This window comes from Arvicola amphibius, chromosome 8 (assembly GCF_903992535.2).
Source record: "Arvicola amphibius chromosome 8, mArvAmp1.2, whole genome shotgun sequence".
Taxonomy (NCBI): Eukaryota; Metazoa; Chordata; class Mammalia; order Rodentia; family Cricetidae; genus Arvicola; species Arvicola amphibius.
In genome coordinates this window covers 36028370-36041657 of record NC_052054.1, presented here as the reverse complement: position 1 = coordinate 36041657, position 13288 = coordinate 36028370, and the positions used below count along the sequence as shown (strand labels likewise).

Here is a 13288-nt window from a genome sequence, read left to right as displayed (position 1 = left end):
GCAAAAGAAACACAGAGAGATAAACAGAGAGAGAAAACATATGAAGATTTAGACTTTTAAGGGTTTTTTTGGTGATTTAACATACTTAGCACATGGTGTATAAAAATAACTATTTGAAAACAAATAACAATTATTCAATATACTGTCTTTCCTGATTAAAGAGGATGTTTTGTAGATCTAGAACTCAACTCTGTGTAAATACCATTACTCATGGCAAGGACAGTTTGACAGCATTTGATAGGAAATTTCATCTTGAACTCTCAAAGGGATCATTCCTGTGAATTACAAAGCATTTTTAAGCTTCTGAAATTTCTGCTAAAAAAAAATCAGCTAGTAGCATGGTTTGTATGTGTTGTACTGTAGTTTACTGCTTTGTGGTAACTGCTTGAGGCCAAAGGTGAGGTCCATAATGACCTGGGGAACTGCAGTTTAGAGAAAAGGAAATGGATCTTGAGAAGAGGTGGGAGAGAGGGATGAAGCGAGGGGGAAGAAATCACTTTATGGTTTTTCTAATTTATGCTCTGATTTTCCTATTCAGGGAATAATTAAAATGACTACATGAGTTTTCCCTCTTTTCCAAATGTCAGGAGTTAATATTAACCTTAAGTTGACCTTGGTCGGTAGCCATGTCTTCTCTCAAGTATAATACATACATGAGAAAAATCTAGTCTTTAGTTCATTTCCCCTAAAAATCTAGATCAGAGTAACTTTGGAAAGATACTAATTGTGACAAACATTGGCAATGGTTTCTTATGGGTTCAAGATGGTCTGAAATTCCTTTATTTTGAAAAAAAAAAAACTGATTGGGCCTGATATCATTCAAATTCATCATGAATACACAAATTAAATGTTTCTCAAATAAGAAATCAGACTAAAGGGCCCATATAATTCCTAAACATCAAGACGTTTCTAAGTTGTCAATAGCTATGACTGGGAGATATTCTTATGCTGCTGCCTCCCTCAAACGAGGCTATTCTTGTAGTGATTTCCAGTCATATTTTCCCTTTTGTTGATTCAATACACTCTGAACACATGCATCAATACAGAACAAATCAATGTTCATTAACATGGCGTTTTCACCCACTTAATACAGCATGATGGCCCTCAGAACATTCACCTACAATCTTCGCAATTCACTCACCAATAATGAGTGTCAAGTATTTTTGAGGTTAAACGGTTTCATAAAAATTCGTTGTGCAGCTGCTAATTCCTAATGGCCTGTTCTGATGAAAATAAAATTAAGAAAGCACAATAGATACATAAAAGGAAGTACAGACAAACTCAAGAGAAAGACTACTGGAATAGCATATTGCTATCAACTTTATAATTTTATTAGAATTTATAAAGATTAATTATTGAAAAAGTAATTTCTATAAAAAAACATGCGTCGTTGCTATGGTTAGCAAAATAAACTCTCAGCTGTCATTAGTGTTGGCATGAGATATTAATTTCAGAGTAGAGAGTAAGTCTGTCAAGTTCATCACATTTCCCCTTTTGCAGTGACTTCTCTGACTAGCTGAAGCTGTGAGGTCAGCCTGCCTTCCCTGTAGAAAGTTGCGACAGTATCATAAGTATCACAAAACCTGGAAGAAGAGGTCACAGATCTACAGAGTATCTACAAACTAACTTTGAAGCTGAGCCAGGGGCCAACATGAATTTGAGGTCAAACTTCAATGAAGCTTGCAACTGCCAGATGTAAGGAGATGCCACCAACACATTAGGGGACTCTACTTCCTCACTGCCCCTGTGGTGTCGCAACAGCTAAATGTCCCGAAGTTGAAAACATTCAACACACGTGTTAGTCATTTCTATAAACTTCATTGCAACAAAAATATTTATCGACTACTGTGCGCTAAACCAAAATTCTTGGTGAATAGCCCAATAAAATTGTAAATAATAAGCAGATGTTCAAAAAGACATTTTATAAGTACTTAATAGTCTCATAGCTTCCCATGGTGCTGTTTTCCATTTTCAAAAATTGCCTATTTAAGTGTTCCATACGTGCGTATGTGAGTGTGTGAGTGTGTGTGCGTGCATATTTTCACCTAATGCTCCACTGATACAAAAATGTCCCCTTAAACTAAAAATTATCATTTTGACAATTATTAAAGTAAAACTGTGTTCAAATAATAGGTGGCCAAGTGTTTTATCTTTGCCTAGCTAAGAATATTTCTCCAGTGGTACAGCATAGACCATATTATGTTGTAGTTGCCTTATGTTTTATGAGGGCATTGTTTGCAGCACTCATTTCCAGGCAGAGTTAGAGTAGTACTGTAGTAGTTCATTTGTATTTTAATAAAAAAAGCTTGTCTGAAGATCAGAGAGTAAAACAGCCCCACTGGTCAGTCTTACAGACCAGGCAGTGGTAACACATACTTTTAATACTAGTAGCCATACTAGTTGGCCATAAAAACTGGGCGGTGCGTGTCTTTAATCGCAGTGGTGCATGACTTCAATCCCAGCCCCAGAGAGGATTATAAAGTGGAAGGAAACAGCTCTCAGATTCAGTCTCATTCTGACATTACTGGAGGCAGGATGGCCATTTCAAACTGAGGTTGAGGTAAGAGTCAATGACTGGCTGTTTTGCTTTTTCTGGTCTTCAGGTTGAACCCCAATTTCTCTCTCTGAGTTTTAATTAATCATGCTTCAGAGTAGCAGAGAGGAAACTTCCTGCATTCTCTAGGAGGTGTCAAGCTACTGGGCTAATCATCAACAGGATCTCCCACACACATGTCAATGAGGTACCCTGTACAATCAGTTTTCATTTGTTTCTATTTCTATCCATGTGTGCGCATTGAGGCCAGAGGTTGACATGGGACACCTTTCTCTATTGTTTCCACTGAGTTCTATGAGGCAGGCTCTCACACCTCTCACTCAGGTAAGAAATCACAGACTGCCTCAAGGCAGTGAGCCCTGGGGACTGGCCTGTCTTTAAATCCCAGAGGAGAAGTAACAGTTGCACATAAACACACTCAGTATTTCTGTGGGGGCTGGTTTCTGAACTCTTTTCATGTTTGTTGGTCCAGGCACTGTAGTAAATAAGCTCTCTCTCTAGTCCTACAGTCCATTTTCTTATCTCTATTATGTGACCTCTACACTGAAGATAAAAATCAATGAGGTAGATCATTTCTACATGGTTAGAAGGTTTACAGTATTAACTTAACGTGAAAATGCTTTAGAGCTACCTAAGATATTCTGCACAGAAAACAAAGCTCATCAAAGTGACTGTGCAAGAAAACACTCCGACAATATCATCATCAAATAGTATCATCAAATAGTAGGATAGTTTCAAAGACGCACTCCACCTGCTCTTAAATCAGGCATATTATTACATAAAGAAGGTGGCGAATGAACAAATTCAATACAATGCTTAGAAGGGTGGACCCTGGGGTCAGAAATCACAACAATAAGAATTCAGATTACACATCTGTGGAACTGTCAAAAAGTTCAATAAAGATCGTATGTCTAAAGCACACACCAAATAATCAAAACTTTTAAACCCATATGTGTGCTAATGGTTGTGAGACTCCTTCTCAGGGGGCCCAGCCTGGTATGGTACCTTACCTGCACACTTGGTTCTGGTGATCAGCGGTGGTCCTGGGAGCCCAGTGCCTCCTTCACCAGGTCTGGTGAGCAAAACACGGATCTCGTATTCTGTGTCTGGGTCTAAATGCCATAACTTGTACGTTGGAGCATTGACTGCATGGGTTTCTGTCCAGGATCCTGATGTCATTCGATACTCCACTTCTTTCAGGATAATGGGACCATCGCCAATGATGGAGTTAGCGTTTAGCTGGATCAGCAAGTAAGTAGGCCCAACGCCAAGCAGCTGGGGAGGAGCAATGGGTCTCGGTGGTTCTAGGAAAGACATGTATGTGTACACTCTAGTTAGGCAAGAATTTAAACTCCAAAACATAGATATATTAACAATAGCATGTATATTACAAATAAAGAAGTTCCATATACATATACATCCATATGTAACCAAAGGCTTAATAAACAACTTAGAAACACATTGTCAATGTTAAATAGCTAAGCAAATCAGGGTTGGTGGTGCACGCTTGCGATCCCAACACAGAGGGTGCGGAGGTTGAGGGAGTAATGCAAACAGGAGGTCAGCATAGTGGCCAGACGGGGGTAAGTGGTAGGGCACATCCCCAAAAAAACTGAGGGAAAAGAAGGAAAGGGAGAAAAAAAAAACAAAGGAAAATAAAATAAGATATAACCTAGACAGCAATGATGTAGCAAGTCTATTTTAAAGAGCCATTGGTTTTATGGAGGCCTTTAGCCAATTGAGCAAAAGACATGCATTTCCAGGAGAGAAAGTGGCAAAGGCACAGCAGTAAATGGGGATGTAAAGAAAGCACTGGAGAGGAGCGGTCTCCTCAGATGTGGAGGGAGGTGAGCTCTAACATTATCCTCTCTTTATTTATTTTTGCTTCTGCTCTTGCTTTGTTTCTTGCAACTTTAAAGTTCCGACAGATGAGCTAACAAGGAGGCACAGCAAGCTCGAAGGAAAGTTGGTGCCATACTCCCACCGCACAGAGTAGGAGATTGAAATTTACACCGAGAAGAAATCCCCAATCACTATATATCACTGGCCCACGCAGCAGCATGGGATAGGCAATATGTCACTTATTAAGCTCAAATGTCAAAGGGACATTGCAATTTAATTTTAGGAGGCTTAAGATATTTTGCTTGACAGAAACTTTGGAAAATATTATTTCAACATCTGAACTTATGGAATAATGAATAATGCATTAGAGCAGGTTTTCCCCAATGGCAATGTTGGTGAAAGACTGGGCTGTCTCTGGAGGACTCCACAGACCTTGCTCTGTCTGCCCAGCCTTCCCACTGGAATACACAGCATAGGAGCCTTTTTAGTAGACTGTCACCAGGTGGTGTTTCCTTTCAACTTCTGGACCATTCTCGCACTTCTCGGGGAGTTGAAAGGTTTTAAAAGAAAGTATTAATCTTAATAAGGTGATAATCGTCCCAAAATAGATTGAAAAATGCGTGCTTAAGAGTCACAGGAAATCAGAAACACGAAAGCTACTAGCATCAACACAGTGCTCCGAGCAGGAGTGGACTCGAAAAGAAGCAAGTCAAAACCACACAGAGAGTAACTTCTGAGCTATTAACGGCAGCACAAAATGGGAGGGATGAATTCCACAGAAAGAGCCACAAGAGCCTAGGCAAGTTTAAATGGATCAAGAATTTTCAGATAGGGTTCACCATTTGGGTTTTATTTATCGTTTTTAAAAGGTTACTAACATAAAAATCCTCGGAATCACAAATATCCACAAAACTGGGCCAAGACTATCTGGCCTGGATCTACAGACAGACTAAAATGAGATTTGAGAATACAACTTCAAAGTTTAAGAGACTAAAAATGTACAACATATTTCCTTATTACTGATGGCAAAGTTCTGTACATTGGGTAGTCATGTAATATGAGGGGACTTTGTTATTTTTAAATGAGGGATGTACATAAAAAACAGTTCACAGAAGTAATGAATAGTAGACAAAAATAAGCATTTCCCTATTGGAAATAACTATGAATATAAGTAGTCTCTTCTTATAATGGTCCATCCATTAAGAAAATAGCTTTCAGACTGGCTGTCAAGGAGTAATGTAAGTTGTGATTTACCAACCTCAAATGTAAAGTGAGAACAATCCTAACTACTGTGTGTTAGATGTACCATAGACATCCAGCATTATTTCTACAGGAAGAAGTTCCTAACGCCTGCTCTGTAAACTCTACCCATACATATGTTTTCTAATGGATTGAAAAAAAAATATTTACCAGTAATGGCTGAAGTTTTGTCCTAGGTGAACCATCGCCTGTTTCACAAATGAATTCAGTGAAATTCACTTCAAAAGGAAACACTGGAACCATACCAACATTTTAGAGTATTTGTTCCTCAGATAAAATAAGATAGAGGCTAAATTTATTTTATCCGAAGAAACTGCACTAATTAGCCTGACAACTTTCAATTCAGAGCTTACAAAACTTATTAGATGGGAAGACAGAAAGGGAATGCATTCTCTACATGCTAAGCTGAAATGGATCCAAGAGAAGAACATCCCAGGAAATGCCAATATCACTCAAGAATTCTAATTACCAATAAGCTGGACTGCTTCATTTTATATATATATATATATATATATATATATATATATATATATATATGTTTTCACTCCAGACGGCTCATCTACTGAGTAATTTCTGTTACAGTAGGAAACCATGTTAAAGTCACAGCTCAGTGAGACTCGCCTACCAAGCAACAATGCCTCACTCATTTCAAGACTCACCAATGACCCCGAGGTCTGATACTTAACTCGATGAATGCAGAGAAAAAAACATGGTAAATGCATGAAAAATTGCAAACCTTACTTAAACTACAACCATACGGATACTGCAAAATCTCACCTTATGTGTGTGTATCAAATGCTAGATCTCACACAATCAAAGCTTGTTCACATCCACCAGAGAAAACAACGGAAGAGAAAAGAAGATAGAAAGAAAGGGAAGGGGCAAGGGATGTGGGCAAAGTCAGCATAAACCAGCATTAGAAACAAGCACAGGCTTTCTGTCATTTCTGTTGGAAACAATAACATATCAAGTGAAATCTGGAGCCAGAAGGCCAACTTTCGAAAACAAAAGCCTTCGCAGTAATGACAAGGTGAACTTGAGTGTATTATTTAACTTTGCACAGAGTCTTTTCACAAGTAGACTATCACGGGAGAATCTAAGAAACTAAATTTCTAAATGCGCCAACAGACTCTGTGTGATGCTGTTTCTGTTATTTTTTTGGTTTTTTGTTTGTTTGCTTTCCTGACCCCCCCCCCCAAAAAAATAAACAACTTAGAGCTAGGAATTAACATTGGATCTAGTGGCATGTGTAAGTGAAGTAATGAGTTTGATGTATTGCACGCCCTAGCCTGAAGAATGGCAACAGCACACTGACCAGCTTGATTTTACTTGCTGTGGTCAAATATGTAAAACTAGAACAGTCAATAATCAAAGACTAGCTCAAAGCTGGAACTGTCACACTATGCAAAGCAGCTGAGAAGCACACACATCGGTTAACGGCATGATTATAAGTGAAACTCACATTAAGGAGACTAATATCCCACTACGTAGTAAATTTTTGATGTTGGCGGTAAAAAGAAACCTTATATTAGCATATGTATTTTGTTTTTGGACCCCGGAGAACCAGGAGATTTATTTATAAAATCTCTATTCATTTCAATAAATTATGCATGAATTTTAATCAGTTAGCAAATGAACAAGTAATTGTTTTGCAGCAATGCTAATATTCTTCATAACTTAATATGCTCCTAGACCCAGAGGTGTGGTGCAAATAAATCCCAAATGTACACTAGGTATCAACTGAAGCATGCAATCCTCAAAATACAAGATAAACTTTGCCAACGTTCCCAATTAACTTTCCATTAATGACTTACATTCATTATTCTGGAGCCAAACTATGATGAGAAAATCCCAATTATATATTCAGCCTGCTTTACTTGCTTAAGATTTGAAATAATGTTTAAATGTCTTGGAATCAAGGAAGCCACTATGAAAGGATATTCTCCCTCAATTATTCCTATTATAGTCATTTTTTTAAAATGTGTCAGTTATCCAAATCCAGTCAATCAATAAAACTGCAAAACTCAGCTGCCCAAGGAACTAACTGGGGGCGTCTCCCTGGAAACCTGGGAACCCCTCTAGGGTCAAGTCTCTTGACAACCCTCAGGTAGCTCCTTAAATTAAGATATATGCTTCCCTGCTCCCATATCCACCCTTCCTATATCCCAAGCACCCCATTCCTCAATTTCTTGCATATCACCATAGAACCTCCACCTGACGATAGATGAAGAAAATGACAGAGCCCCACATTGGAGCACCGGACTGAGCTCCCAAGGTCCTGATGAGGAGCAGAAGGAGAGAGAACATGAGAAAGAAAGTCAGGACCGTGAGGGAACCTCCAGCTGGCGACAGATGGGGAAGATGACTGAGCCCCACATTGGAGCACTGGACTGAGCTCCCAAGGTCCTGATGAGGAGCAGAAGGAGCGAGAACATGAGGGAGAAAGTCAGGAACGAGAGGGGTGCGTTCACTCATGGAGACGGTGGGACAGAACTAATGGGAGATCACCAACTCCAGTTGGAATGGGACTGATGGATCATGCGACCAAACCCGTCTCTCTGAATGTGGCCAACAGCAGGGGCTGACTGAGAAGCAAAGGACAATGGAGCTGGGCTCTGATTCTTCTGCATGGACGGGCTCTGTGGGAGCCTTCTCAGCTTGGTCGATCACCTTCCTGGACCTGGGGGGAGTTGGGAGGACCTTGGTCTTAGCCTCGAGTGGGGAACCCTGATGGCTCCTTGGCCTTGAGAGGGAGGGAGGGGAGGTATGGGTGGAGGGGAGGGGAGGGAAGGGGGAGAAGGAGGGGAGGGAAGGGGGAGGAGGAGGGGAGGGAGGGGGGAGGAGGAGGGAAGGAGATGGAAATTTTTAAATATAAAAAAAAATAATAAACCATGAGAAAAAAAAAAAAACTGCAAAACTCAGAAACAGAAGCCAGAAAGCTGGAAAATGTCAGTAACATAGGAAGTGTCAAGGCAAAAGACATTTCCATGTCCATCTTTTGAAAAAGGTGAATTAAAAGTTTGTCTCAGTCCTATCTGCCTTCCCATTGTTTTCCTTCTTTCTCAGGGGGACAGCGTCAGACGGAGCCCTAGGTTAGCGCTCCTACCATAGAAGCTGCTTGGCTGTCACATCAGTGTCGTCTGAACACTGTCACCAACCACCGCAAGCTCAATGTGTTTAATAAACTCGGCCTCTTAGAGTCTTTGAAACCAGACAACTAAAATTAGTAAAATACAGGAGAGAACCATGGTATCAGGAAGGCTCCTGCCTCACAGTCTAGATAAAACTTGATACTTGCTTCTCCCATCTTCTGGGAGCTGCTGGAGGCACGGCCCTTCCAGCACTTTCCAGCAGTCGCTGCTGTGCTATAACGTCCCCCTCACTTATTTCTGCTCTCCGCAACGTCAAATCTCCCTGTTGCCCACTAGTGCAGACAGTTGGGTTTTCATGAAGAGCCATGTAAAAGATACCAGATTATGTGAGCATTTCAAATTCTCTAACATGACCACATATAGAAAAAACTGTGTTACCACTGGTAGGCCCCATGTGTTGAGAACATAGTAAACTGAAAGGCATTTTTCAGTTGACTGCAGGGCTGGAAAGTGGTTTCCTTCCTCCTGGAAGATTGTTCATGTCTCCTAGTTCCAAGTGGCCAAGAAGGCTGCAAACTGGCACTAATGTACGTGAGGAAATTTTACAGCTATGTTGAAAGCAATGGAAATACAGGAAGTTACTTAAGCTACATCAATATATTTTACCTATTTAACTGTTTTCAAAGAAACCCAACTCAGAGCAGATGCTTTTGTTTTGTTTTATTTTTCAAGACAGGGATTCTTTGTATATTCTAGGCTGTCTTGGAACTAGCTCTGTCTCCCAAGTGCTGAGATTAAAGGCGTGCACCACCACTGCCAGACACGAGCAGATAGTTACTAAAGGACTACGGGTACTGTTGCCTTTGCCATATGTAAACTCCCATTAGACTCAGCATAAGAATATTTACATGGAGACAGACTATTTTTTTGATTTCCTAACATTTGATGAAATGAAATGTTCAGTTCAAAGTCAGTTTGATTTTGTTCAATTTATTATTTCTTTCTGGAATGTGAATCCATTTCTAAGTTTTGCTAAATGACAGATTTGCATGTTTATGTTTGCTCCTGTAGCTCTCTCTGTAGTTTACTGGATGTCTAATCAACGGGGACACACGTCAGAAACTCACAGAAAGAAGAAAGGCGTTGCCGCACCACACTTACTAGCTCAGTTGTGACCTCCCTATGGTAGATCTAAATCATTTGTAATTGTTGCTCAACGGGCTAGCAACCCAATGGCACTTGAGTATCTCAAGATCCTTAAAGTAAAATTACAACTTTGAAACACATGCCTTATACCTCCTGAGAAACAGAAGCCAGGTCATTCATAATTAGAATCATGCTCTTTGTACCTTAACTATCAAGTATGTGACAACAGAATAACTGACATTGGATGTGTAGACTATGATGTAAGTTGATGTCCACTTAGCAGGGCTTTTATATTCCTATTTTAGGAGCTTAACCTGGGCAAACTTAGAAAATACATAATGCTGTCTCATGTTATCTCATAATGCTATTCATTCACTACTTTTTGACACTTGACTTCCCAGGGCTAACATATTCATTAGGCAGTCACAAAATTTCTCTATTTCCTTTTGTCCACTCTCTTCTAATATTTGCTAATATGAACAAGGATGCCAGCAACGTTCATAGATTTCCTTTCACAAAACTTAACTCGTCACATTTAACATATGGAAATTCTTAATCTTAAGTTAAACAAGTTTTATTTGAAAACCCTGTTTAAACTTCATCAGTCTAACTGGTGTATATACACACTCAAATTATATCACTCATGTAACTCATATGAATCACTCATATGGACAATGAAGGACCAGAAAGAAACAGAACGTAAGTAGATCAAATCTGAAGGCTCTATGCCTTCAACCACACTTCACTCAAAGAGACCTATTGCAACGGCTGTTATCCCCATGAAACGTAGATAGCTATTCTGAGCTATAGGTAGAGTATGGCTTCACAGGCACTCAGGTTTTGCCCATCAATAACTTCTGTGAGCCATGAAGCATAAAGGCATGATGTCGAGCAATAAGCAATGACACAGCTGTTTGTGCTGACCTGAATTCCATCAATTACTCCCCCACTTCGACAAAGAGCAGTGGCTACAACTTCAATAGTGCAAGGTTAACCATTTATTTACTCAACAGTTTAGTTCGGTGCCAAGGAGACAGAGAGAAATGAGCATTCATGTATACAGCTTCCACAATCCCAGACAAGTGAACAGGCGATGATTTCTGGAAAACAATCTTCCAACACACATAAGAAAGGAAAAATGTCTTGGAAAATAAAAACAAATTCCATTCACATCTAGAACTCCATTATAAGGGAGTTTGGAATGTTTTCTAGAACAACACTTGAACATGAAGCACAGTCAATCCACAGTATTGCATTGTAGCTGAAGTATGAGAAACCATACTGTTCTGGCTAGGTTTCTGCCAACTCGACAATAGCTGGAATCCTCTAAAAGAAGGAAACCTCAACTGTAAAAATGCCCCCACAAGACCCAGCTGTAGGGCATCTTCTTAGTGATTGATGGGGGAGGCTCTGGCTCATTGTGGTTGGTACCCTCCCTGGACTGCTGGATCTGGGTTCTATGAGAAAGCAAGGCACAAGGAGCAAGCAAGCAAGCAAACAGCGTTCTTCTGTGGCCTCTGCATCAGCTCCTGGCTCCAGGATCCTGAGATGCTTGAGTTCTTGTCCTAACTTCCTCCAGTGATGAACAGAGACACGGAAGTGAGACATATGAACGCTTTCCTCCTCGGTTTAGTTCTGATCATGGTGTTTCATTGCTGCAATAATAACCCTGAATAAGACAGTTACTTTCCAGGTACTAGAGATATTTTTCAGCATGTTTATATAAGGTGCATGTTGCCCTGGATTAATCCCCAGTGTCACAGAAATCCAGGCTTGGTGGTGTGTGCATCTAATTACAAAACATGGGACATGGAGGCAAGAAGACCAAGGATTCAAAGTTAACCTTAGCTAAATGCTGACTGGGAGCTGAGGCGCAAAAGCTTTCTCATGCATACACATTCTAAACGGCACACAGATGAAAATGGAGAAGAAGAGAGGTAGATAGAAGTTACTAGCTTTCCTTTTGAAATGGAACTATTATTCACCTAAGCAGAAAAACTAATTGGCATCATCAGAAGAAGGAAATTTTTCAGCATCCAACAGCAGGGACTGGGTTCGGTGAAGCCCACATGCGTTATCTTTCCCTTTCATTTCTGTAATGCAATTAAGAATTGTACTTGGTCTACAAAATCGCTCTTCGTTGTTTTTATTCGCAGCAATCCTGCAAAACCTTGAATACCATAGTTACCAGTGGCCAGACAGGTAGTCAAGACCCGAAGCTGATATTTCTAAACTATCTACACAGGCTTTACACGCTCCATGAAGACTGTGCACGCTGAACTTCAGTCGAGGAAGGAAGACGTGGGGATTTCTGTTTTATTAAGCTTGTTTTCTGAGGCTGAAATTAAGCCCTCAGAAAGTAAGATTTACTACTTCCTACTTTGAACCAACCATAGAGCTGGCCAATTGTTCTGACATTGATACACAGCACCTACAAAATGTTACTATTTAATTAAAGGAGTCAGTTGACTGGAACCAAAGAATACTTTCTAAGCAATTGCTCAGTGACCAAGTGGCAACCCATGATTTATCCCGCTTGTAAAAAAAAAAAAAAAAAAAAAGCCACAACAACAGACCTAACAATAATAATTCCTTTTTATATTCAGGTCAAAGATGACCAATTAAAATTTTTTTTAAAACTTTCTCTTAGAAAAATTTTCTGTGATATATTTCTTAATGTGAATTATACTATGAATCAGGATCAGTGTAACATAATTATACTAATACCAGAAAATGTATTTGCATGTGTATAAATTATACATGTGATATAATTATTGATATAATATAATAAATGTTGTGTCATATATTATAATAAAATATGTTATATGTTGTGGCATTTCATTCTATTTTAATCAATAAGGCTTTCCTGAAGATCAGAGAGTAAAACAGCACAACTGGTCAGCATTACAGACCAGGCAGTGGTGACACACACCTTTAATCCCAGCTGTTACGCTAGATTGCCATAGAAACCAGGCAGTGTATGTCTTTAATCCCAGTGATGCAGACCTTATTCCCAGAACCAGAAAAAAATTATAAAACAGGAGGAAACAGCTCTCAGGCTCAGACTCATTCTGAGGCTTCCTGGAGGCGGAAACACCATTTCAGACTGAGGTCGAGGTAAAAGCCAGTGGCTGGATGCTTTACTTTTCTGGTCTTCATGCTGAACCCCAATATCTGTCCCTGAGTTTTTATTAATAGTGCATCAGGAATGTATCACATATTATGATATATTTTAGTATAATGTGGTGATGTGTTGTGATATCTCACATATATATCATATACATACAATATCTTACACATACCTACATATACACATATGTATGTGTGTATGTAGTTAAGCTTAGAAGGAAATTCTTAGGTTAAATTTCCACTCTCCATATTAAGGAGTGTCTCT

The 13288-nt window shown here is 39.6% G+C and overlaps 1 protein-coding gene across 2 annotated transcripts in view; it reads right to left on the bottom strand.

Annotated features, from left to right (window-relative positions):
* Ptprk (protein tyrosine phosphatase receptor type K) overlaps positions 1-13288 on the bottom strand; it is a 523134-nt gene that overhangs the window by 197755 nt on the left and 312091 nt on the right. For both annotated transcript variants that reach the window (XM_038340426.2, XM_038340427.2), the window contains exon 7: positions 3565-3858. In XM_038340426.2, the coding sequence (XP_038196354.1) occupies positions 3565-3858 (294 nt within the window). The remainder of the gene's footprint in view (positions 1-3564; positions 3859-13288) is intronic.